The sequence below is a fragment of the Ambystoma mexicanum genome, chromosome 8, assembly GCF_040938575.1.
Source record: "Ambystoma mexicanum isolate Mex_15411 chromosome 8, UKY_AmexF1_1, whole genome shotgun sequence".
Taxonomy (NCBI): Eukaryota; Metazoa; Chordata; class Amphibia; order Caudata; family Ambystomatidae; genus Ambystoma; species Ambystoma mexicanum.
In genome coordinates, this window is record NC_090929.1 from 18184732 (window position 1) to 18212068 (window position 27337).

Below are 27337 nucleotides of genomic sequence, written 5' to 3' on the forward strand. Positions count from 1 at the left end.
CGCTGTGTCCCTTGTCAGGTGACCATGGGGAAGCTACATCTCCCCCCAAAATAACATTGTCCTACCCCATTTCCTCAATCCATCGTCTCGGTTTTCTAGTGGTGCAGCAGGATCTGTTATTGGTCTGGTATGCAGCATTGCTTCCTTCCAGAATTTCTTCAGCTACGCACGGTTTCCCTTCTGATTCATCTTTGTCTCCCGTGTAACCAGTCGTCACCCTTGCAAAGTCCTCCTCACTCCATGTCTGGATGATTTGTGGACTGTTGTCTCCTGCGTTCCTGAAAAACAAACTGTTCCTTGTCACTGTCCATCCCTCTCTTTCCGCCGTTATCATAGACCCTTTCACGTGAGTGATGGTCGAAGGCCTCGGGTCGAAAGGCTGGACGTCCTTGTGAGACTGTGTTTGCCGTACTAAGACATGCTCTCCTACCCCCATGTCTGATACTCATGCCCGGTTCCTTTGGTTAGCATACGATTTCATTCTCTCCTTTGCTTGGCCGTCCATTCTCCTCAGATGCTTGACCTTCTTGAGGCAATCTTGAGCGTACACGGCGAACAACCATCAGTTCAGCCGGGCACGTCTCTGTGGAGTCATGCAGCGTGTTCCAGTGATCCTGCAGGAGCTGGTACAGTGACTGTTCCACAGGCATATGGGTGATGTTTGCTATGCGTATAGCCCTAATGTTTGCAGTAAATCGCTCCACAGCTCCATTTTCCTGGGGCCACAACAGCGTGACCTTGCAGTGTTGGAAGTCCATGAATGTGGTGATATCATGAAAGTCTCTGCTGGTGAACGGATGGCCATTGTCTGAATGCCACATCATATCATATCATATAATATACGCTAGAGGGAGTCCCGTACCCCTATTAGATTGTAGACCCTGATGCGCTCCAGAGGGGGTCCTGTATCCCTATTAGATTGGAGACCCTGATGTTCACCAGAGAGAGACCAGTATCCCTATTAAATGAGAGATCCCATATACGTTCTAGAGGGAGTCCTGTCTCCCTATTAGATTGTAGACCCTGATGCGCTCCATAGGGAGCCAAGTATCTCTATTATATAGGAGACCCTGATGCGCTCCAGAGGGAGACCAGTATCCCTATTCGATCAGGGACCCCTGATGCGCCATAGAAGACCAGTTCACCCTATTACATAGGAGACCCTTGATACACTACAGAGAGAGACCAGTCTCCCAGAGATCCCATATACCCTCTAGAGTGAGACCAGTATTCCATATTAGATAGGGGACCCTGATGCTCTCCAGAGGGAGTCCCGTTCCCCTATTAGATTGGAGACCCTGATGCGCTCCAGAGGGGGTCCTGTCTCCCTATTAGATTGTAGACCCTGATGCGCTCCATAGGGAGCCAAGTATCTCTATTATATAGGAGACCCTGATGCGCTCCAGAGGGAGACCAGTATCCCTATTCGATCAGGGACCCCTGATGCGCCATAGAAGACCAGTTCACCCTATTACATAGGAGACCCTTGATACACTACAGAGAGAGACCAGTCTCCCAGAGATCCCATATACCCTCTAGAGTGAGACCAGTATTCCATATTAGATAGGGGACCCTGATGCTCTCCAGAGGGAGTCCCGTTTCCCTATTAGATTGGAGACCCTGATGCGCTCCAGAGGGGGTCCTGTATCCCTATTAGATTGGAGACCCTGATGCGCTCCATAGGGAGCCAAGTATCTCTATTAGATAGGAGACCCCTGATGCGCTCCAGAGGGAGAACAGTATCCCTATTCGATCAGGGACCCCTGATGCGCCAGAGAAGACCAGTTCACCCTATTACATAGGAGACCCTTGATACACTACAGAGAGAGACCAGTCTCCCAGAGATCCCATATACCCTCTAGAGTGAGACCAGTATTCCATATTAGATAGGGGACCCTGATGCTCTCCAGAGGGAGTCCCGTTCCCCTATTAGATTGGAGACCCTGATGCGCTCCAGAGGGGGTCCTGTATCCCTATTGGATTGGAGACCCTGATGCGCTCCATAGGGAGCCAAGTATCTCTATTAGATAGGAGACCCCTGATGGGCTCCAGAGGGAGACCAGTATCCCTATTCGATCAGGGACCCCTGATGCGCCATAGAAGACCAGTTCACCCTATTACATAGGAGACCCTTGATACACTACAGAGAGAGACCAGTCTCCCAGAGATCCCATATACCGTCTAGAGTGAGACCAGTATTCCATATTAGATAGGAGACCCTGATGCTCTCCAGAGGGAGTCCCGCATCCCTATTAGATTGGAGACCCTGATGCGCTCCAGAGGGAGTCCTGTATCACTATTAGATCAGGGACCCCTGATGCGCCATAGAGGAAGACCAGTTAGCCCTATTACATAGGAGACCCTTGATACACTACAGAGGGAAACCAGTGTCCTTATTAGATGGGAGACCCCCAATATGCTCTAGAGGGAGGCCAGGATCCCTACGAGATGGCAGACTCCCAGTGTGCTCCAAAGGGATAGTAGAATCCCTGCTAGATGGGAGACCCAATGCATTCCACATGGGAGACCAGTATGCCACATGAGATTGGCGACCCCAAATGCACTTCAAAGGGAGACAAGTACCCCCATTAGATAGGAATCCCCCGATGTGCTCCAAAGGGAGACCAGTAACCCTAAAAGACTGGAGTCCCTCAATGTGTTCCAAAGGGAGACCAGTAACCCTAAAAGACCAGAGTCCCTCAATGTGCTCCAAAGGGAGACCAGTATCCCTATGACACAGGAGTCCCCAGATGAGTTGCAGAGGGAGACCAGAGTCCCTATAAAATGGAAGGCCCTGATGCGTACCAGAGGGAGACCAGTAACCGTATTAGACGGGAGCCCGTAGATGGACTCTAGAGTGAGACCAGTATTCCATATTAGATGGGAGGCCCCAATATGCTCCAGAGGGAGACCAGCATCCCTATTAGATGGGAGACCCTCAATGCACTTGAGATGGAGCTAAGTATCCCACATTAGATGAGAGACCTTGATGCATTCTAGTGGGAGACCCCAATGTGCTCCACAGGGAGACCAGCATCATCCCTATTAGATGGGAGACCCTCGATGAGCTCGATGAGAGGGTGGCCAGTCTCCCTATGAGATGGGAGAGCCCTGATGCGCTCTGGAGGAAGACCAGTATTATTTTATATTAATTTATGTTCAACACTGGCCCTACCCAGAAGGTCTGGGAGTGCCTTACATGGTTCAAAAGTTAAAAAAGGTGGGAGGTGAAACAGAAGTTACAAAACATTTTCAGGGTATTTATTTATTTATTTTGATTTGCTGTGCATTTGTTAGGCGCCTATACAACCCATTGGTGTTTCAATGCACCAAATAGGATAGGAAGAATAGGCAAGTGGTAGCAGGGGTGGAGGGTAGGGTTATGTCTGGGGAAGCAGGTATGTTTTGAGGCTCTTTCTGAAAGTGGTGATAGAGTGTGCAGTGCGGTTGTGAAGAGGTAGGGTGTTCTGGGTGCCCACTGGGTAAATGCTCCATTCTGTGGGCATGTTAGTGTGCAGAGTGGAATGTGTAGAAGGTGCTGGCTGGCTGGCTGGCTTGTCTGGTGTTTGGGTGATTGATGGGTTTGCATTCTGTTGGGAAGATAATATGAAGTTTTGTGGTGGATGGCTTTGAATACAATGCAGAGTCATTTAAAGGCAATTCTCTGAAGTATGGGGAGTAAGCGCAGCTGGGCGAGAGCTGCATTGATGTGTGAATATGAAGGATGAGTCTGGCAATTGCATTTTGTATGACTTGAAGGGAGCAAGTGTACTGTTGGTGAGTCCAGTGAGAAGAGCATTGCTTTAGTCCATGTTGGAAAGACCCAGTGTTTGGACTCTGGTGCGGAAGTCGTCGGGGGGACATGTCTGATCTTGCATAGGCGGTGTTGCTGGAGATTGCATGTTTTGGTGACAGCAGCTATGTGGTGTGTGAAGGAAAGGTGGGGAGGATTCGATGGTGAAGCCAAGGGACTTGACAGGATATGTATGGGTTGTCCCTGGAACGTTCTTTGGTCCAGGGGTGAGTCCTGTTGTGAATGGTGGGGGGGGGGGGCAGATGAGGAGGTATTCTGTTCCTGAGGAGTTCTTGGGCCCAGGGGTGAGTTTGGGTTTGTGAATGTGGGGTCAGAGGAGGAGGTATTCTGTTTTTCGAAGGGTTGAGCTTTAGGAAGTGGATGGCCATCCAGATGGTGATCGTGAAGAGACAGCTTTGATTGGTGTGGAGTTGTGAAGGGGATGAGATTTGGAATTATATTTGTGTGCCATCTGCATATTGCTACAATGGACATAGTGTGTATTAAGGGTCTGTATAAGGGATTCAACCTATAGGTTGAAGAAGAGTGGAGATAGGGGGAGTCTTGTGGGACCTCGTACTTGACTGGTGTGGGGTCCAATCGATAAGGGGTCTTGGAGACAAAGTGTGTCCTGTCAGTGAGGAAGGAGGTGAACCAGTACAGTACGGTGCCTGAGAGTGTCATCCTGTGAGCTAGGATTTCAAGTAGAACGGTGTGGTCGATGGTGTCAAAGGCTGGAGTGATGTCGAGGAGTACGAGTAGTGTTGTGTGTCCTTTGTCCGTGAGGAAGGAGGTGAACCAGTTGAAGGCAGTGCCTGAGAGTGTCATCCTGTGGGCTAGGATGTCGAGTAGAACGGTGTGGTTGATAGTGTCAAAGGCTGGATCGATGTCCAGGAGTAGTGCTGTGTGTCCTTTGTCAGTGAGGAAGGAAGTGAACCAGTTGAGGACCGTGCCTGAGAGTGTCATCCTGTGGGCTAGAATGTCGAGTAGAACGGTGTGGTTGATGGTGTTAAAGCCTGAAGCGATGTCGAGGAGTACGAGTAGTGCTGTGTGTCCTTTGTCAGGTCAGTGATGTTGTGGAGGTCATCGGGGATGTGAAGTGTAGCGTTTTCAGTGCTGTGTCCAGGTTGAAAGCCAGATTGGAAGGTGTTAAGGTGGCTGTTAGTGGTGATCTGCTGTTGCAAGTGGGTAGTGACAAAGCATTTCATGATTATGGCGAGGTATGGCGGACTAGTAAGGTGGTCGTAGATTTCAGAGTGTGGGGTCAAGAGATGTTTTTTGAGGAGGGGTGAGATTTGTCCAGTTTTGTGGCGATGAGAGGAGTTGATGATGTTGAGCCAGTGCGGAGAGATGGTGGTGATGCAATTGGATGTGGTTTGAGGTGGGCATGGGTTATCCATGAATTGTGCAGGTTTTGCTTTAGCAGTAGGAGTGATGAGGGTGTTTGTGTCGATGGTTTGGAAGGTGTTCGATGGGCTGGAATGTTTGGGAGTGGGAGAGCAGAGGGGGAGTTGAAGTGGTCCATGAGGGAGTTGCCTACTGCAGTGGATGGGGTGTGGAAGGGGTGGTTGCGGGTTTGGCGAGCGATTTGGCGATGTTCAATATTTTATGTGTACAATTGGTGGCAGATTGGAGTTCTTGCAGGCAGTGGGTGGCTTTGGCATTGCATACGGCTGATTTGACAGGCTCATTCTAGGATTGATAGAGAAGAGGAACTGTTGAACCATGGGTTATGGTGGTTTTTGCAGGTTGAGATTTGAGGGGCCAATCTTGTTTAGGGCCATGTTGATGATGGTGGTGTCATTGTAAAGGAGAATGGGGGGTTGTATGAATGGTGCCAATGATGTGTCTGTAATGTGTTTGGTGTGTCTGCCTGGGGTGGGGGGTAAAGGGTTGGGGTGAGTGGGATGTGTGTCATGTGGGGGGATGTTGTGTGGAAGAGTGAGCATGAAGGGGGTTGTAAAGGTGTCAGACCACGACACACATATTCAATTTCTCACAGAGATATGATTTTTGTTTTAAATCAAACGGTCCAGTGTGTTTCCAGGTATGTGTGTGGGGTAGGTGATGGGCTCTGTGTGGTCATGGGGGTGTGTGGAGTGAGGATACTCTTAATATGGGGTTCCTGTCTGGATGGGAACTACCACTGTTGAAGTCACCAAGGTAGATATTGATACAGGTGGAGCTGTGGTTGTTAGTTGTGAAGTCAGTCCAGTCAGTGTGGAAGTTGGAAGGCAGTAAATGAGGTAAAGAAAGGGTGGGTGTGGGTGTGATGGAGGGGAGCAAGTGAGGGAGCGTGCTTCACAGGAAGGGTGTGGGGTTGGTAATTGTGAGTGTCTCTTTATATATGATGGCAATGCCATCACCTTGCTTGTGAGGCCAGTCTCTGTGGTGAATGAAATACTGTGGGGGAAGCATATCAAGGATAACAGGTGTGTGGCAGGGTTTTAGCCATGTCTCTGTAAGAAAGAGTATGTCTGTGGAATGTGTGGTAATGAGTTGATTGATTTCATATATGTGTGCAGGTGCAGAGTGGGGTGTGCGTGACTAGCTGTTTAAGTGGAGTGCTGCGTTAGAGTTTGATTTGGATCTTGCTTGTATGCTTTGTCTGAGGCATTCTTTGTGGCATCCAGTGGCAAAAAGGGGGCAAAGAATGAAATAGAGAAAATATACTTGCATGAACCTTTAGTTTTGCCTGTCCTTTGCTTTCAACTGCCGGGCGAATCGACACTCTAGGGAAACTGCTTGAATTCCCAAAGTAGCCCGAAAGTACTTCAGCCGGAAACAGATATAAACAGGAAATAGTATGCGAGTATCCCGAGTACATGGGGGAACAACAATGTGCTCCAGTGGGAGACCAGTTATCTCCATTAGAAGGGAGATCCCTGATGCACTCCAGAGGGACACCAGTATCCCTATTAGATGGGAGACCCCTGATGCACTCCAGAGGGAGACCAGTATCCCTATTAGAAGGGAGACTCCTGATGCACTCCAGAAGGACACCAGTATCCCTATTAGATGGGAGACCCCTGATGCACTCCAGAGGGAGACCAGTATCCCTATTAGATGGGAGACCCGTGATGCACTCCAGAGGGAGACCAGTATCCCCATTAGAAGGGAGATCCCTGATGCACTACAGAGGGAGATCAGTAGCCCTAATAGATTGGAGTCCCTCGATGTGCTCCAGTGGGAGACCAATATCCCTATTACATGGGGACTCCAATGCCCTCACCTGGGAGACCAGTATCCCTATGAGATGGGAGACCCCTGATGCACTCCAGAGGGAGACCAGTATCCCTATGAGATGGGAGACCCCTGATGCACTCCAGAGGGAGACCAGTATCCCTATTAGATGGGAGACCCCTGATGCACTCCAGAGGGAGATCAGTATCCCTATTAGATGGGAGACCCCTGATACACTCCAGAGGGAGACCAGTATCCCTATTACATGGGGACTCCGATAACCTCACGAGGGAGACCAGTATCCCTATTAGATGGGAGACCCCTGATGCACTCCAGAGGGAGACCAGTATCCCTATTACATGGGGACTCCGATAACCTCACGAGGGAAACCAGTATCCCTATTAGATGGGAGACCCCTGATGCACTCCAGAGGGAGACCAGTATGCCTATTAGATGGGAGACCCCTGATGCATTCCAGAGGGAGACCAGTATCCCTATTAGATGGGAGACCCCTGATGCACCCCAGAGGGGGACCAGTATCCCTATTAGATGGGAGACTCCTGATGCACTCCAGAGGGAGACCAGTATCCCTATTAGATGGGAGACTCCTGATGCACTCCAGAGGGAGACCAGTATCCCTATTAGATGGGAGACCCGTGATGCACTCCAGAGGGAGACCAGTATCCCTATTATTAGATGGGAGACCCCTGATGCACCCCAGAGGGGGACCAGTATCCCTATTAGATGGGAGACTCCTGATGCACTCCAGAGGGAGACCAGTATCCCCATTAGAAGGGAGATCCCTGATGCACTCCACAGGGAGACCAGTATCCCCATTAGAAGCGAGATCCCTGATGCACTCCAGAGGGAGACCAGTATCCCTATTATTAGATGGGAGACCCCTGATGCACTCCAGAGGGAGACCAGTATCCCTATTAGATGGGAGACCCCTGATGCCCTCACGATGGAGACCAGTATCCCTATTAGATGGGAGACACCTGATGCACTCCAGACGGAGACCAGTACCCCTATTAGATGGGAGACCCCTGATGCACTCCAGAGCAAGAGGGAGAACAGTATCCCTATTAGATGGGAGACCCCTGATGCACTCCAGAGGGAGACCAGTATCCCTATTAGATGGGAGACACCTGATGCACTCCAGAGGGAGACCTGTATCCCTATGAGATGGGAGACCCCTGATGCACTCCAGAGGGAGACCAGTATCCCTATTAGATGGGAGACCCCTGATGCACTCCAGAGGGAGATCAGTATCCCTATTAGATGGGAGACCCCTGATGCACTCCAGAGGGAGACCTGTATCCCTATGAGATGGGAGACCCCTGATGCACTCCAGAGGGAGACCAGTATCCCTATTAGATGGGAGACCCCTGATGCACTCCAGAGGGAGATCAGTATCCCTATTAGATTGGAGACCCCTGATGCACTCCAGAGGGAGACCAATATCCCTATTACATGGGGACTCCAATGCCCTCACGAGGGAGACCAGTATCCCTATTAGATGGGAGACCCCTGATGCTCTCCAGAGGGAGACCAGTATCGCTATTAGATGGGAGACCCCTGATGCCCTCCAGAGGGAGACCAGTATCCCTAGTAGATGGGAGACGTCTGATGCACTCCAGAGGGAGACCAGTATCCCTATTAGATGGGAGACCCCTGATGCACTCCAGAGGGGGACGGGTATCCCTATTAGATGGGAGACCCCTGATGCACTCCAGAGGGGGACCAGTATTCCTATTAGAAGGGAGACCCCTGATGCACTCCAGAGGGAGACCAGTATCCCTATTAGATGGGAGACCCCTGATGCACTCCAGAGGGAGACCAGTATCCCTATAAGATGGGAGTCCCCTGATGCACTCCAGAGGGAGACCAGTATCCCTATTAGATGGGAGACCCGTGATGCACTCCAGAGGGAGACGAGTATCACCATTAGAAGGGAAGGGGGATCCCTGATGCTCTCCAGAGGGAGACCAGTATCCCTATTATTAGATGGTAGACCCCTGATACACTCCAGAGGGAGACCAGTATCCCTATTAGATGGGAGACCCCTGATGCCCTCATGATGGAGACCAGTATCCCTATTAGATGGGAGACACCTGATGCACTCCAGAGGGAGACCAGTATCTCTATTAGATGGGAGACCCCTGATGCACTCCAGAGGGAGAACAGTATCCCTATTAGATGGGAGACCCCTGATGCACTCCAGAGGGAGACCAGTATCTCTATTAGATGGGAGACCCCTGATGCACCCCAGAGGGAGACCAGTATCCCTATTAGATGGGAGACCCCTGAGGCATTCCAGAGGGAGATCAGTAGCCTTATTAGATGGGAGACCCCTGATGCACTGCAGAGGGAGACCAGTATCCCTATTAGATGGGAGACCCCTGATGCACCCCAGAGGGAGACCAGTATCCCTATTAGATGGGAGACCCCTGATGCACTCCACAGGGAGACCAGTATCCCTATTAGATGGGAGACCCCTGATGCACTGCAGAGGGAGACCAGTATCCCTATTAGATGGGAGACCCCTGATGCACTCCAGAGGGAGACCAGTATCCCTTTTAGATGGGAGACCCCTGATGCACTCCAGAGGGAGACCAGTATCCCTATTAGATGGGAGACCCCTGATGCACTGCAGAGGGAGACCAGTATCCCTATTAGATGGAAGACCCCTGATGCACTCCAGAGGGAGACCAGTATCCCTATTAGATGGGCGACCCCTGATGCACTGCAGAAGGAGACCAGTATCCATATTAGATGGGAGACCCCTGATACACTCCAGAGGGAGACCAGTATCCCTATTAGACCAGTATCCCTATTAGATGGGAGACCCCTGATGCACTCCAGCGGGAGACCAGTATCCCTATTAGATGGGAGTCCCCTGATGCACTGCAGAGGGAGACCAGTATCCCTATTAGATAGGAGACCCCTGATGCACTCAGGAGGGAGACCAGTATCCCTATTAGATGGGAGACCCGTGATGCGCTCCAGAGGGAGACCAGTATCCCTATTAGATGGGAGACCCCTGATGCGCTCCAGAGGGAGACCAGTATCCCTATTAGATGGGAGACCCCTGATGCGCTCCAGAGGGAGACCAGTATCCCTATTAGATGGGAGACCCATGATGCGCTCCAGAGGGAGACCAGTATCCCTATTAGATAGGAGACCGGTGATGCACTCCAGAGGGAGACCAGTATCCCTATTAGATGGGAGACCCCTGATGCACTCCAGAGGGAGATCAGTATCCCTATTAGATGGGAGACCCCTGATGCACTCCAGAGGGAGACCAGTATCCCTAGTAGATGGGAGACCCCTGATGCACTCCAGAGGGAGACCAGTATCCCTATTAGATGGGAGACCCCTGATGCATTCCAGAGGGAGATCAGTAGCCCTAATAGATTGGAGGCCCTCGATGTGCTCCAGTGGGAGACCGATATCCCTATTACATGGGGACTCCAATGCCCTCACGAGGGAGACCAGTATCCCTATTAGATGGGAGACCCCTGATGCACTCCAGAGGAAGACCAGTATCCCTATTAGATGGGAGACCCCTGATGCCCTCACGAGGGAGACCAGTATCCTTATTAGATGGGAGACCCGTGAAGCACTCCAGAGGGAGACCAGTATCCCTATGAGATGGGAGATCCCTGATGCACTCCAGAGGGAGACCAGTATCCCTATGAGATGGGAGACGCCTGATGCCCTCACGAGGGAGACCAGTATCCCTTTAGATGGGAGACCCCTGATGCCCTCATGAGGGAGACCGGTATCTCTATTAGATGGGAGACCCGTGATGCACTCCAGAGGGAGACCAGTATCCCTATGAGATGGGAAATCCCTGATGCACTCCAGAGGGAGACCAGTATCCCTATGAGATGGGAGACCCCTGATGCACTCCAGAGGGAGACCGGTATCCCTATGAGATGGGAGACCCCTGATGCACTCCAGAGGGAGACCGGTATCCCTATTAGACGGGAGACCCCTGATGCACTCCAGAGGGAGACCGGTATCCCTATTAGATGGGAGACCCCTGATGCACTCCAGAGGGAGACGGGTATCCCTATTAGATGGGAGACCCCTGATGCACTCCAGAGGGAGACCAGTATCCCTATGAGATGGGAGACACCTGATGCACTCCAGAGGGAGTCCGGTATACCTATTAGATGGGAGACCCCTGATGCACTCCAGAGGGAGACCGGTATCCCTATGAGATGGGAGACCCCTGATGCACTCCAGAGGGAGACCGGTATACCTATGAGATGGGAGACCCCTGATGCACCCCAGAGGGAGACCGGTATCCCTATGAGATGGGAGACCCCTGATGCACCCCAGAGGGAGACCGGTATCCCTATGAGATGGGAGACACCTGATGCACCCCAGAGGGAGACCGGTATCCCTATGAGATGGGAGACCCCTGATGCACCCCAGAGGGAGACCGGTATCCCTATGAGATGGGAGACCCCTGATGCACCCCAGAGGGAGACCGGTATCCCTATGAGATGGGAGACCCCTGATGCACCCCAGATGGAGACCGGTATCCCTATGAGATGGGAGACCCCTGATGTACTGCAGAGGGAGACCGGTATCCCTATTAGATGGGAGACCCCTGATGCACTGCAGTTAAGAAAACAATGTGATGACGCAAAGTGTCTTAGCACCCAAAGAGGCTCCCAGGTAATATTTGCTCTCCTGATGCAAACTTGCAAGCATTGAGGCACATTGAGTTCGATTATCGGAATTTTAAAAAAGTGATTAAAGGGATCGACATTTTTGAAAATCATTTTTAAAATAATGTCTGCTCTTGTTTGCTCACCCAATGATAAAATCACTTTTCAGAATGGCTGAGAAATGTTAAAATAATTCCACTGGATTTGAAAACATGAAGATTGTTCCCATTGGAGATGTAATGCTGATATCGTAAAATCCTGGCTAGGTATTATTGCTAGGAAAAAGAGAAGAAGGATCCCACATGTTCCTATTTAAGAACAGAGGAGGACTGGGATAACAGGAGTTCTAAGGGGGCAAAGCATGGGAATGGGCGAGGACAGTCATTTTCAGGCTTTTAAACTTTCAAAGTCCAGGGTATCCTGCCCAGTTACCGTTCAATGGGAGCATGTTCCCAATGTACGACTGACGGGCCTGCAGTGGAGCAATACATCAGGTCCCAGAATGTGAACCCCTGCTGCCCTCACCAAGTGCATGAGTTCAAATGGGCATCGACTGGTAACTGCGCACAACTTATGAAAACCTAGGCCAGTATGAAATGTCATGCACCTTTTCTGCCCCTTTGAGAACAGAACCCTTTGCATGATCTAGTGACAGGCTATATGCCTTCTTTGTATATGTGAGAACAGACCCTTTTCCATGATCTAGCATGACTTGTTTTGCACCTTTTCTGGCCCTGTGAAAGTAGATCCCTTCGCAGGATGTAGTGTGATGTGCTTTTTCTGCACCTGCGAGAACAGTTCCCATTACTTGGTCAGGAGTGACATGTTATGTGCCTTTTCTGCTGCTGTGAGAGCAGATCCCTTTGGATGATCTAGTGTGAGGTGCCCTGAGGGATTCTGCTGAAGCGGCTACTGGTGAGCCTGTGGTGCAGTGCCAGTCCCACCCTTGCTGTTCCTTGTCTGAAAGAGTGGAGTCCTCTGGCTGTTTCACCCCGGTCTACTCATGCTAGGAGGGACGGCACACAGTTTGTAGCAGGAGTCGAGGCAGGCTCCATGCGGCTGCAGTTACCTTCTTGGTGCACTGTCTAACGGTATTGATAAGCTCCGAAATGACCATGTCCACACATTTCAGGCAGGGCTCCTTAATCTTCTTCACCTGCTTTTTCACGATGGTCTCAAATGCCATGTCTGGGGTGAAGAGACCGGTTCTGAACACGCACAGTGCCACAGTGCCAGGGAGAAGGGCAGGAGAAGGACACAACATTACAATCTCACCTGGCATCATTGCCTGCGTGACAGTCAGTGCAGCAGAGCGGTGGTGAACTGTCAGTAGAGGTGCGCAGGAGAAACGCCTCACCCCTGGCTGCATATAAGGCTGCATGTCCCCATTGGTACCCCTATCTCTATGCTAGGGCACGTAGGACTCCTGCCCATTAGTGGAGGTGTGAAGCAAGCACAGGATATAGGTATGAGTTCATGGGTGGAAAAGGTTCTGAAAAGGCTCCCATTGGTAGGGTTTAGGCAGGAGTGCCTCACACAGGGCAGACTGGACAGTGGGGGCTCTGCCTCCGTTAGAGAATGAACCCCATGCACAGGAGATAGGGGGCTCAGGGGATTCTCCTGCCATATCAGGAGATGAGTCTTAAAGCAGGCAGAGGGGCTGTGAAGGGTCTACTCTGTGACAAGACATAGGCAGGAGTGCCACCAAGGCTAGAAGAGATGGGACTTGGGTGTGAATCTGTCACTGAGGATTGAGATCAGTGAGGGTGTGAATACCTAGTGCTGAGCGGGCAGTTGGGGTTTGGGAGGGCTGTAGCTTTGAGAAATCATGGGGGACATGGGCACAAATCCATCACAAGGGGCGGATGAATCAAGGGGCGGTCTACCTCTGGCAGAACGTGTGCATAAATCCCTTACCAACGGGGAGGAGAGGTTGTGGGGCTGTCCCCTTGGCAGGACATGGGTATCAGGGACCAGATTGCTACATTCATCCAAGCTCTGTTGACCTAAATCATGTACAGCCCTAGGAGCAGTCTCTACAAGTGTGCGAGCATCATGATGTTAACCCATTCAACAATAATGACTCTATATTCTTTATTTGAACTGATAAGAACTACACTTATCCAGGTGGGAGGCCCAAACACTAGGGCCCTGGGTATCTCAGTCTAAGGGTCTCAGAGAACCCCATGTGCCAAAGTCGCTAGTTTATGAAGATAAGGTTTCTGGGATTAAATATACTAGGGCTTCAGGCAAACACAAACTAAGGTTATGGGGTAAAGGGTATCTCCATGGGTGTCTTAGTGCCTCAGATCCGTGGGTAGCTGGTTCATCAGGCCACTCTCTGAACTTGATTCATAACCAGGGGTCTTGGGGAAACACATATGTTGGTTGTCACGGGGTATCAGGTAATATTATCCCCACAAATAATGTTGCTATATATATATGGTTGCCAGGAAAGACCATAGGCGACATTATTAGTGGGGATAATTTATGGGGCAAATGGAAGCAGGTTTGCGGGGTGTCCAAATATGGGGGTTGCGAAGTGCCCCCTGCAAGTTCCATGGGTTAATATCGTCGCAAAAAACTCTCATCCTTTTAATGATGGGATACTTCAAACCCAAAGATGGGTGCTCGGGTTCATCACAGGCCTTTGCGTGAAAGAAAATCTGGGATCTTGGGTTCTTGGGGCTGGAATCTGGTTTACAGGTCACATTTGGTTTTATCTGGTTGCGTTTCATGACCATGAGCTCTTAGGTGGCATAGACGCACAAGGATCTTCATGTGCCAAGAGTGCCCCTTTGCATATACCCCTGGTACTGCACAGGTCTGGTGCATGCAGACCTAAGTGATGCGCAACGTGAGACAGTGAGCAGGCATGGAGGGTAGCACATTGATAGGACCACTTCCTCCCCCAGCATCTCTAAGGTCAGTCCTGAAACGCTGGCTTATCTAGGGACAGCAACTAACGCAGGCACGGCAGTGATTCCAAAAGCTCTGTGATACGTGCCTAATTCCGTGGATGTTCTTGATGGCGTAGCTGATCTCCCGTCGCAGATCCTTCTCATCAAACTCCATCTGCGGGAAAAGACATCAGTCAGAGAGGAATGTATTGTCTGGGATACACCGGACATTTAATGAACACTGCCACAAGGCAAAGAACAGGGGTAGTAAAAATTGAGAAACAAGAAGAAACAGACAGGAGAGGAGTGCGATGAGAACAGTGTTATTAATGACGTGATATGGAGCATTTTACCATCCAAGGCTTGAAGCCCCACAATAACCGGTGGTAATGAGTATACACTCTATGGAACTCCTTTTACCAACATTGGAAGATTGGATGACTGATTAGACAGATTAGACCCACTGGGATTTGAGCCTGTGATCATCAGGTCACTTAAAGGTTGCTAGAGGGACCATAACAGTCTATTGGACTATAATACATACTGGATGATAAGAAGATAAAACAGAATGCGCGAGAAGTAGAACTAGAGAATTAGGAGGAGAGGCATGACAAGTGGCAAAAGAACAGAGGGAGAGTGTAGACTGTAGAGTTCTGTGGAGGGTTTATAGTGAACTAAACTAACAACAAGAGGAGATCATGGTAGTCAGCAGATTGGACGCGGGAGGTGGCCCCCAAGGTTAGGGTGAGTGGGACAGGGGAGGAGATAACAAAACAAAGTAAGAGAAATTCATCCAATGGCTGACCTTCACCAGCTCAAAGGGAAAACGTTCGTGGAAGATGCGGTTGATGCGAGCTCCTCCGGACAGCTCATATGTATCAATCTGGTCTCCAGAGCCCTCGATTCGCTTTTCAAAGTCCACAGCAAACTGCTGGACCATCCTAGTGAGAAGAACAAACAACAACATTAGAAGCAGCAGAAGTTCTCGCTCCTTGAAACACTTGTTTATAGGCGCATTATAAATGCCATATCATATCATATCATATCAGAAGTGGAGGATTGGTGCACGCTTTGGGAGAGAAAACATGGTGGGTAACGCGAGAATGGGCTGGGAGCACTGGCGGCTGCCACAGTGCGCGCCAAAGATAAATTCCTTCTTGTGGTCATACTGTACACCCTGGCGAATCTATGACAGGCGTCATGGCAATGCTGGACGCCAATAACGGATCACTGCGTCATGGCAGCACAAGACGTGGATGGGGCAAGAGACCGCGTCATCACATTTTGGGCCAATTACATGGTGGTGCACGGAGCATGGCCACGCGGGTGGGTGTTTTCCTCTAACCCGCATGGTCTCACTCCGGCGTTCACCGCAAACACTATTTAGATGCACATCAGACCGTGGATCAGCATTCTCGCAACAGTCAAGCTTTTGGATTCTGGCGGCAAGTTCAGTTTAGAGAATCAGGTACTTGGGTACGTTTAGTTTAGAGTTTTGCCTGCCTGCCTGCCTTGTTGTAGAATCAGGTTTACAGTGGACAGCATTATCTCAGGTAAGGGGTTGTGTTGGGTTTGTGACCTACCCTGTTGTCATCAGTGTTTCCAAACATTGGTTACATTATCACTTCTATTAAATGGTGTATGTTTGTACCCCTTACTGCAGCTCCTGTCCTGATTTTAGAGAACAGTGGTGGGGGGTGCCATGTACCACTCCCGCCCTGGCGGGCCTTCTTTCAGTATAGTCCTTACAGAGCGTCTGGGAGGGGGTGCTTCCTGAGTAGGTGGTATGTTGCCTTCAGGACTCCAGAGGACTTCATGCAAAAATACTCTAGATCTTGTCTAGCCTGATAGCGTCCTAGGAGAGGAGCAAGTGCAAGGAAAATACACAGGAAGTGTGGGGAAGGAGAGAGGACTGGGAATGTGTGCTTTGGAAGACTGAGCAGTGAGACACGTGATGTGAAATATAGATGCTACCACTCAGTTTTACTGGAAAGGCACAGGAACGCTGAAAGCAACATGTTTGGGTCCCTTGGGTAATTCTGTGATATGATATGATAGGTTATTTATAACGCGCTTAATACCCATAGGTGTCTAAGCGCGGACCCGGGGATCGAACCTTTGTGGCTCTCTGTCATCATGCTTCCAAGGCGAGCACATTGCCACTGAGCTATCCTCCCGAGACTATAAAAAATAATCTCTGCAAAGAGGTGCATGCAATAATGAAAGATAGTGATTCTGTTTGAATAGTTTCTTGTACCTCCTGCTTATTGGATTCCCTAAGATTAAAGACCTTGTTTCTGTGGAGACAGCCTTGTCTAAGAAAGTAAGGCTCCAAATAAAAAGATGACAGAAAATCCAGAAATCCTACACTTAAGAAGTCATTATCCGTATAGCCACCGAAGGATAGTAAATAAAAGTCCAATAGTTCACCTCAATCAATAATTCAAATTGCCTATTATTCAAAGCCCATCCCAATACTATGGTAACGCAATGTAATGGTTTCTTGTACAAGTTGCTCACAGTCTGTGTCCGCTCGGACTCTCTCTGTTGTCACCGAATGCTGCCATCTTCAGGCACTCTCAGACATCAGCCTATGATCGCTTTTTCTTAGGTGTCCTTCTTGTCCTTTGCACTAGCAGGGTTACTTTACTTTGCCTTCCCATTTCTACCGCACAAACCGATTACCAGTAGGCTTAAGGGTGCAACATGTAACAAGACGTACAGACCCTGGCTTGCCAAGAGGCCTGCCCTCATATCAAGTGGGTTTGGATTTCTACACGTGGCTCAACTGGTTATTTAGAAACTTGGGTCTGGATCCTCAAGAGGTCTTTTCCCAGACCTTGGGATTTCGGTATCACTACATATTATCCCGCCCAATAATATTGCCGTATATATGGTCGTCTGGAACGGCCATAGGCGATATTTTTGGGGGGGATCATTTTTGGGGTTTTTGGGAACAGGGGTTGCGGGGGTGTCCCTGATCCTTTAAAAATAATGTAGGGGTTGTGGGGGTGCCCCCCGCAGGTTCCATGCCTTAATATCGGCAAAAACATATGGCAATATTTTTGTATGGCGATATTTTTGCAGAGATATTAACACATAGAACCGGGATTTCATCATTCTCTTTAGGTCCTGTCCTAGACTTCGACTTCAGGTTTCTCTACAGGTCTGTTCCTATACTCTGGGTTTCAGGTCTCACAACAGATCTTCTGCTTTAGCATAGACCTCTCATGCCACCAGCAGTTTGAGATAGGTATTCTTCCCCCCTTCTCTGGGTCCCTGTCAGGCAGACTACATTCTTTGAGTTGCCCTCCTCCCCGAGCAAAGCCTTCTACCTTTGCGTCGCTAGTGGAGGGCCTAGGCCTTGGGTCCTCCAATTCCCATAAGGTTAAGCGGTGTGACCTTCCACCTCTTACTCCGTCTCTGCATCAAAGTCCCCCCCTTATCGGTGGTTCTCACTCAGGTTTGTAGTAGCCGTCCCCAGAAGCTATCCCGGTTTCCTGGTTATCTCCTCCCTCTGACTCTCCCCTTAGCACAGGGGGCCAGGACAGATAAGTGTGTATCCCTCAGACTTCTCTTCTTGACTGGACTTTCACAGTTCCTTTTATCCTCCTCCCAATAGGGCTGGGTCTACCCCTTTCACCTCTACAGATAAGTTATTCTCGTTTAAGGTTTGAAATCGGGAAACTGGTTGGTTATTCCCCTTGTTTCAGTGGATCCTCCTCTCGATCACTTTATTGGTTTCTTGTCCAGGTTGGGAAATTAGTGTCTTGATTATCCATCATGAGGGCCTGCAAGTTAAAGAGGGGTGGGGTGTTAGGCAGAATCACCTGCAGTACCCTTTGGGAATACTACAGGTAATTAGGACTACAAGTGTAAGCACAATTTCACCTTTGGTACAAGCCTGTACTACAGAGTAAAGTGGTAGAGATGTCTGAGCAGCCAGACTTATCTCAAGAGTTGAGTGAGCAGTAGAACAAGTTACACAAAGGACCCACCAACACAGTGATTCAAGCAAACACTTACTCAAGGTTTCTTAGTAAAAGAATATACATTTATTTACTCAATCATTTATAAAACATTACACTAGCACAAGCAGCTCAATATCACACACTAATACACCACATAAATCCAACCGGTAAGAAATTGAACAGGTTTAGCTCAAAAATGAAGTGTGAGCAAAATGGCACTTCAGATACTTAAGAAAGGAGGGAAAAGACAATGTTATAACAATAGACAGCCCAAATACATTCATAGGTAGAGCAAAGGGTTTCAGTTAAATACAACTAGCAATTCTTCTCAATAGGCCTGGGCCAAAGTCAATGGTTCAGAGCCTTTTGTACAGGATAGCATAGTTCTGGTATGTAACTGTTAAGTCTTTGCCACAGATTTTTAAAGGATTTGGCTAGGCGAAAAGTTTGACGAATGTTTAGGGAAGGACAAGCCTTCGTAGTTGAAGAAAGTTTCACGCACTTTCTCGATGGCCGAAAAGATTTCCGGACCGCATTTGCACAGTACATTTTAAATGAAGAAAGCTGTAGCTGATGTAGTTGTTCCTGGCAGTTTGAGCAGATGTCGCTGATCCTGAGCTTCAGTCGTGGGGACAAGAAGGAGGACGTCGGGAGGTTCCTGCACTGGCTTGGGAAGAGGCCAAAAGTTGTAGCAAGACATCGGTTTAAGGTGTGAGTGCCTTAAAGTCCCCCTGGTTTCCTTCCCTCTAGCTATCTGGTTTTCAACAGCACTCTGAAGAAAATTCGACCAGAATAGGCCGGTGTCCAGGTGGCTTGCGAGTTGGTTGTTCCCACCAAACTCAAGGGAAGAAGTTAACCTTGAAGGGCTTCTCTGTCGTCGGAGTTTCAGGCAATTCGGACCTGCAGCAGGGCTTCACCGGTCGTCCAGGAGTTGCAACAGTCCTCTTCCTTGCTCTCCTCTTCGGTTTTTTCGTTCTAGTGGTCGACTCTGCTTTCCAAGTCCCAGAGGCCCGCTTTTAAACAGTTTTCCCCCATTCATCCCAGCATGGCTGTCACTCACACAGCAGGGTGGCTGTCCTTGCCGGACAGCCAGCCAGCCAATCACGCCAGAGTGCATTCAGGTCTCCTAGGAGACTAAGCACAGGCAGTTTCGGGCACCTCCCTCACATCCTGTCCACCCCAGACACTCTGGCACCAGAGGAGGGCTTCAGTACAGAAACCCGCCAAAGGGCACGAACAAAGGGACCAAACCTGGTTTGGCGTGCAGAGACAAACACAAGAAGGACTTTTCCTAAAAGAAATGGTGAAAAAAGATGAACGGAGTCTGTTTTTAAAGGTAGGTCTGGGGCGCCATATTGAAAAACATGGCTACCCCTGATTTTCAGCTACTGTTGTTAGCGGTCGTGAAAAATCATGGTAGTTGATCTAAACCACTGCCACCAGCCATTTAAAATAGGAAAAGGTAACATTTTACTGTTACATGAATGTTTTGACTCAGGTGAAACTAAGCAACCCCTCCAGCACTCTATAGTAAGATAGGATGTGCTGGGTCAGTACATTTAAAGAGACTAGTAAAGTTAATTTAACTTTACATGCCCTGGGAGACGGTAGTCAGTCTCAGGGAAGGTATTTAAACCTTGGGGAGTCTGAAAGACACCCCCTGTGCCATTGCACTGAAGGTGCTGTGTGACACACAGAAAAAGATGATGCCATGGAGTTTGCTTTAAAAACTCCATTACCAAAGAACACAAAAGTAAAAGACACATCAAAATACATAAAAGAGTGGGAAAAAAGGCTCACACTCTTTCCAGATAAAATAATAAAATCATAGAAATCCAGCAAAGTTGCTGGGGGTCTAAAAATGTAAGGGAAATTACCACATTTGGAGAATTCTCTCTAACACTCGTCCCCCCCAGACTAAGGGACAGGAGGATTTAAACCACTCCTGGATGAATCTCCTTACTCCAGTCGGTCAAACATCCTGGAGAGACCATCATCATTTTGTTGGTGACACCCTGACCTGTGTTCAATGGTAAAATCAAACCCTTGCAGGCTGATTGACCATCTCAGTAGTTTTGGGTTTTCCCCTTTCATTTGCATCAACCATCTCAAGGGTTGGTGGTCAGTTTGAATCACAAAAGTAGATCGATACAAGTATGGTCTAAACTTCTTCAATGACCACACAATAGCAAAGCATTCACGCTCAATGGTTGCCCACCTTGTTTCTGGTTCCTTCAGCTTCCTGCTGATGAAGCAAATGGGGTGCTCCCTACCTTTCTCAGCCAGTTGACTAAGGACTGCACCTATCCCTGTATTTGAAGCATCTGGCTGCACAATGAAGGTTTCGTTGTAGTCAGGAGCTCTTAGGACTGGAGCTTGACAAAGGGCTTTATTTAGGCCTTCAAAGGCTTGGTTGCACTCCTCATTCCACCTGACCTTTTTAGGGAATTTGGGAGAGGAGACCACATTCAAGGGAGAAGCTATGGTCCCATAGTTCTCTATAAAGTTCCTATAGTAACCAGTGAGGCCTAGGAAGTCTCTCACTTGGGTTTGAGTAGTAGGGGTGGCCCAGTTTTGTACAGCTTGTACTTTGCTAGGCAAGGGCCTGATTTCACCTGCTCCTACCTCATGTCCAAGGTAGACCACTTTACTCTGACCAATTTGACATTTACTAGCCTTTATGGTCAGATGGGCCTGCTCACGAGCCTGCAAAACATATCCTAAGTGGTCAACGTGTTCTTTCCGAGTAGGGCTGAACACTGCAATGTCATCCAAGTATGCCATGCAGATGTCCTCCATCCCATTCAGAACTTGATTAACCATCCTTTGAAATGTAGCAGGTGCATTCGTAAGTCCAAAATGCATTGCCTTAAACTGGTAGAGGACTGCTGGGGTGGAGAATGCAGTTTTATCCTTGGCATGGTCTGTCAGTGCTATTTGTCAATAACCTGAAGTGAGGTCAAATGTACTGAGGTATTTTGATGAACCAAGTTTATCCACCAGTTCATCTGTCCTTGGTAAAGGTTGGGCATCAGTCTTGGTGACTGCATTAAGAGCTCTATAGTCCACACAGAATCTCAACTCCTTGGATCCTGCCTTTGGTACTAGAACAACTGGACTAAACCATGGACGGGTAGAGGGCTCTATTACCCCGAGATCAAGCATCTTGTTGAGCTTCTCCTTTATGTGCGATTTTACATGATCGGACATCCTGGAACCTCTGTTTTTGACAAGTAAACAGTCACCAGTATGAATATCATGCTAGCCCCAAGGGGTCAAGCCTGGTGACAATGAAAACAGGGAGGCAAACTGATTTAACAGAAACTTGCACTCCTCCTGCTGTTCAGGTGTCAAGTTAGAAGAGAGATTAACTCCTTCTACTTTCTCATCTAAAGGCTGGCCTCCGAGTAGGTCAGGTAGAGGTTCACTCTCCTCCTGCTCTAGAAGCAAAGCTCACACTTCTGGTCTTGAGACATAAGCCTTTAAACGGTTGCGTGAAAGACTCTGCAAGACTCCTTAGGATTGCCTAAGTCCACCAGATAGTTGACCTCTCCAAGCTTTCCCACAATCCACTTGTCCTGTAAGGCCCTCTGCCTTGTGGGGACCATAACAAGAACAAGCTGGTCTTGAGTAAACTCAACCATGTTGGCCTTCTGGTCATGCCAATTTTTGACCAGAGAATGACCTGCTTTTAAGTTATCAGATGCTTCTGCCATCATGTGTGACATTCTCCTCCGGAGACCTATCACATAGTCAGTGACTCTCACTGGCTTGGGGGAAGGAGCGCTCTCCAACCCCTCCTTAATTAGGACCAAAGGGCCTCTAACTGGATGGCCATAAAGAAGTTCAAAGGGACTAAATCCAACTCCCTCCTGAGGGACTTCTCTATTTGCAAAGAGAAGGCATGGCAGTAGAAGGTCCCACTTTCTTCTAAGGGGTTCTTCTAAAGCACCTATCATGCTCTTCATTGTACGGTTGAACCTCTCTACCAATCCATTTGTGGATGGTAGGCAGTTGAGAACTTGTAAGTTACTCCACAGTTTGTCCACATGGCCTGCATGTAGTGGGACATCAAATTGGATCCCCTTTCAGAGATACCTTCCTTAGGAAAACCTACTCTGGTAAAAATACCAAGTAGGGCCTTGGCAACAGCATGAACTGTAACAGTCCTCATAGGTATAGCTTCAGGATACCTAGTAGCATGGTCTACTACAACCAGGATAAACCTGTTTCCTGAAGATGTGGGAGGGTCTAAGGGACCAACAATATTGATTCCTACCCTCTCAAATGGAACTCCCAACACTGGGAGAGGCACCAAGGATGCCACATTCTTGGCTCCACTCTTGCCAGAGGTTTGGCAAGTGTGACAGCTCCTACAGAATTTATCTACATCAGACCCCAACTTAGGCCAGTAGAAGTGACCAGACAAAGGTATTTCATGGGCTAACTGTAGGAACTGGAGTCTTCTTTGAAGAGGCACAACACATCTTCTGTAGTCCCCTGGGATAGACTCAGTAGGTTCTCTGTAGAAGAGGCCATCTTCCCAGTACAACCGATGCTTCCCTGGCTCTTGCCCATCCAGCTGGGAAGCTGCCTGTTGGCGAAGACCTTCAAGAGTAGGACACTCTCTTTGACCTCTGCTGAAGTCTGCCCTACAGGGTCCACCTTCTGCCAGTAAAGACTGCAGCTCAGGATGGTCTGCAGGATCCAGATCTACAACAGGAGCAAGGTCCTCTTCCAGCTCTGATTCCTCAGCAGCTGACTCAACCACGCAAGGTTGTTCCACACACTCAGTCTCACCTGGTGTGGGAGTCACAGATGTGATCTTGGACAGTCCTCTCGGGGATGTCCTTGTTGGTAGCACAGGAGTGCTGGCTGGTTTCTTCCTGGAGGTTTTAGGTTGCCCCTTTTCCTCCTTCTTCCTAGAAATTGCAGTCAGTAAGTCCTATGGACTGGAAGTTATAGTTTCCTCTATAATCTCCTCTGGAGAGCCCCTTAAGGTACTCTCCATGGCCTTCCTTGTCTGCTCCTGTTTCCTTTTGCTGGGAGGCCTGGGGTGCTTGATACAACTCCAAGAGTTTTTAAGTCATTCCCCAACAGGACTCTCCCAGGTACTTCACTCTGCACACTTACAGGTATTTTGACAGTCATAGCATTACACTGGATGAGAGCTGGTAACTGTGGAAGCATTTGGACAGGGCCTCCAGCAAGCTTAGTTAAGATTTTGGGTGCCTTAGCAACATCCCCAACCTTGAAAAATGATGAACCAACTACAGTTATGCTGGCCCGGTTGTCTCGAATGGCAGGGGTCTCCTGACCATTGACAAGAACACTGTCTTTGTAATACTCTTTAGTATTGTCTGGAATAGAGTTGTAAACATCTGCATTCTGTTGTTCCCACAGACCCACGGATACTAAAGAAACACTGGATGAGACTTTCATGGGTTCCTCAGCCAGTAGGTGAAAGTTTCCACTTGTCATTGGTACTTCATCCACTGGGGAGAAGGCTAAGGAGACAGTGTGGATCCCTGAAGGTTTACCCTTCCATCTGGGATCTCCTTTCACATGGCCAGTTGACCCACAAGCATAACCTTTACCAAATGTCTTTAGAATGGGAGTTTGTTCTGACCTCCTTCTGGTTTGTCCCCAGAAGGTACACTCGCCTGATTTTGTTTTCCCTGTGGCTTACCCTTGTTATGTTTGGGGCCCTCTTTTGGATTGGAGGTATTAGCATTCTCGTTGTTGTACTTTTTGTGCTGCTTCCCCTCATCCTTCTTCTGAGTTACCCCAGAATCATTGTGAGTAGTCCTGTTGGCAACCCACAAGTCAGCAGCCCTTGGTAACCACTTTGGATCAATTTCCTTAGAGCCAGCCAAGTGCTGTCTCAGCTCAGGAGAGCAGGCATCATAAATAGACTCCAACATAAACAAATTCCTCATACCTTCATAAGAGTTCACTCTGTAACCCTTAACCGAACCATCTAGGTTTTTCAAACATTCAGTCACCCATGTAGCCCAAGGAGTACCATCATGCTTTTTATGGGTTCTAAACCTCCTAAGATACTGAGAAGGGGTCTTCCCAAATCTAGCTATCAATGCTATCTTCACAGTTTCATACTCCTTTCTGTCTATATCCCCCAACTCCATTACCACATCAGTTGCAACATGGGGTATCCTAGAAAAAAGCCAAGGAATCAACTGATTACCTGTAATGTCTTGAATCCCATGGTTATATTGAAAAGCAGCCAACCAATCCAAAATATCAAGCTTAACCTCATACATACTTACTGCATCTTTGGGCATGCGAGGCCTCTGAGGACTGGAAGACCTAGACGACTCTGGGAGAAAACCAGTTTCAACAGACAACTTTTTAATCTCTAGTTCATGGTTCAATTCCATCTCTCTGAGTTTAAGTTCTTGATGATTGCATTCAGTTTGAGCTTGGATTCTTTTAAACTCTAACTCAAGTCTCATTCTTTCTAAAGAGACAAATTCAGAACTTAATGTTGGACCTGGTGGGGTCCCTGTGGTCAGAGGTTGAGGCCTATGAGCAGGTAGAGGTAAAACAGCGCCTACATTTAAAGACTCTTCTTTCTCCTCTAACTCATCTATAACATTGGAGTTACTTTCAGAAACATTATCATCCTCATCAACATTTTCCACATTTTCTGCAGGTGTAGGGGATTCAGACCCACTCCTCAGACTTTGGTATTCTAACAACTTTTTTATCAATTCAACCTTTTTGCTTTTACAGTGAGATTCCTAGCTTTACACATATCTATCAATTAATCAACAGTTAAAGTCACTAGGGTCTCCTGTCTGTAGCTTTCCATATCAGTCATGATAAAATAATTGCTTTACTAGTGTTGCTTTGCCTTGGGAGGATTACTTGAACAAAAGGAAGAGTAGCACTCTAAATGTTACAAGTATACTTTATCCTCAACGCTGTACACCAGTGTTAGGCAGAATCACCTGCAGTACCCTCTGGGAACACTACAGATAATTAGGAATACAAGTGTAAGCACAATTTCACCTTTGGTACAAGCCTGTACTACACAGTAAAGTGGTAACGATGGCTGAACAGACAGACTTTTTTTTTCATGTTTTATTTTCATTTTACTTATAACAACAAAACATGAAATAACAAAGAAATTCGTAGCAAAAACTATATACATAATTACAAACACATAAATACCCCCTCGCCCCCTTACAGATGCCAGGTACACATCATATAATATGAAATTGTCAGAATCAATACAATGTCAGAAATTTGCCCCAAATTTTTCTAAACAACCCATTCTTGCCTTGTTTCCTATATATAAATTTTTCCACATCAGCCAGATCAAGCATTTCTTTCAACCAGTCCTCTTTTTTTAAAGAAATGTCGGATTTCCAATTCCTAAGGATAATTTTTTTCCCCATCATGGCTCCCCTAAATAACCACTTCCTTTGGCTTTGAGTGAGTATATCTAAGGTAGCATCATTTCCCAGTATTAATGTCTCAAAATCAAGACCTATCGGTTCATCCAAGACCTTTTCCATCACCACACCAATCTCATTCCAAAATTCACGCACTGTCCTACAATCCCACATCATATGTTCCAGTGTACCAGTTTCACAAATACAAGCCCAACACTCAGAGTCATCTTTCAAACCTCGCTTCCATAATCTTTCAGGTATCCAATAAACCCTGTTTAATATCTTTATTTGTCTCGTTCTCTCAGTCAAACCCAGGGAACAAAATTTGACATTTGCACACATCCTTGTCCATGTCTCCACTGTAATTTCAGAGCCAATTCTTCGACTACACTTGTCTCCGAGCGGAACATTGTCTTTATATTCACTCACTATTTGTTTGTACACCCGGCTAGCTAAGCCACCTTGACCTACCAACGACTTTCTTGTAAGAAAATCCAAATTCAAACTCGCCTGGAAATCAATCTCACTAACTGCAATCTTCAATTTCCTGTAATCCGAAAACCAAGAATTTTCAATATGAAATTGTTGTTGCAACTCTCTAGCACTTATCCATTTCCCCTCCTTAAATAAATCATCAATCCAACTCACACCACCCAAAAACCAGTCTGCCCAGAATAGCGTCTTATTTTCCAATTTAACAGAGGGATTCAACCACAATGACGCACCAGGATCTCTACATGCATCCACACCCAGCAAACCATTGAATTTCTTCCAGGAGTATCTCAGACAGACAGTCAATGGGTCCTTCACACTCTTCACTCTTGATTCTGTAGTCAGTAAGGCTCTGGGTGACAGAGGACCATTACAACTTGCTTCCGCCACAGCCCATTCATCAGGTATCGGTGCCAAGAAATCAATTATGAAGTCGCAAATAAAGGCAAGGTGATAGGCTCTAAAGTTCGGCACTCCTAGTCCACCTTTCTCCACTGGTAATTGTAGTTTCCATAAGCTCAATCTAGGTGGTTTCTTGTCCCACAGAAAACCTTGAATATTACTGTCCAATTCCTTCCAGTACCGAGTATCTATATTCAGTGGGATCATACTCAAGATATAGTTGATCCTGGGGGTCGATACCATCTTTAAAGCATTAACCTTCCCCCATAGTGAAAGACTTAATAAACTCCAACGTTCCAGATCGTTTTGAAAATCCTTACAAATTGTATTCATGTTCACCCTCACCAAATCACTAATCTTTGGAGTAATCCATATACCAAGATACTTCATTTTATCCGGGCACCATCTAAACTCTAGATTAGTCACATAACGTTTACTTTATATCCAGAGACAGTTTGAAATAATCTCAACATTTCCATTAGAATTGGTAGTG

At 47.9% G+C, this 27337-nt stretch overlaps 1 protein-coding gene across 10 annotated transcripts in view; it reads right to left on the minus strand.

Moving 5' to 3' along the window:
- Window positions 1-27337, minus strand: part of DNM1 (dynamin 1) — a 1028058-nt gene that overhangs the window by 486895 nt on the left and 513826 nt on the right. For 7 of the 10 annotated variants that reach the window (XM_069609159.1, XM_069609155.1, XM_069609154.1 and 4 more), the window contains exons 8-10: window positions 15367-15502; window positions 14669-14736; window positions 12731-12869 (exon numbers count right to left, since the gene is read on the minus strand). In XM_069609159.1, the coding sequence (XP_069465260.1) occupies window positions 12731-12869; window positions 14669-14736; window positions 15367-15502 (343 nt within the window). The remainder of the gene's footprint in view (window positions 1-12730; window positions 12870-14668; window positions 14737-15366; window positions 15503-27337) is intronic. The other 3 variants (XM_069609157.1, XM_069609151.1, XM_069609153.1) reach the window with 1 other exon arrangement.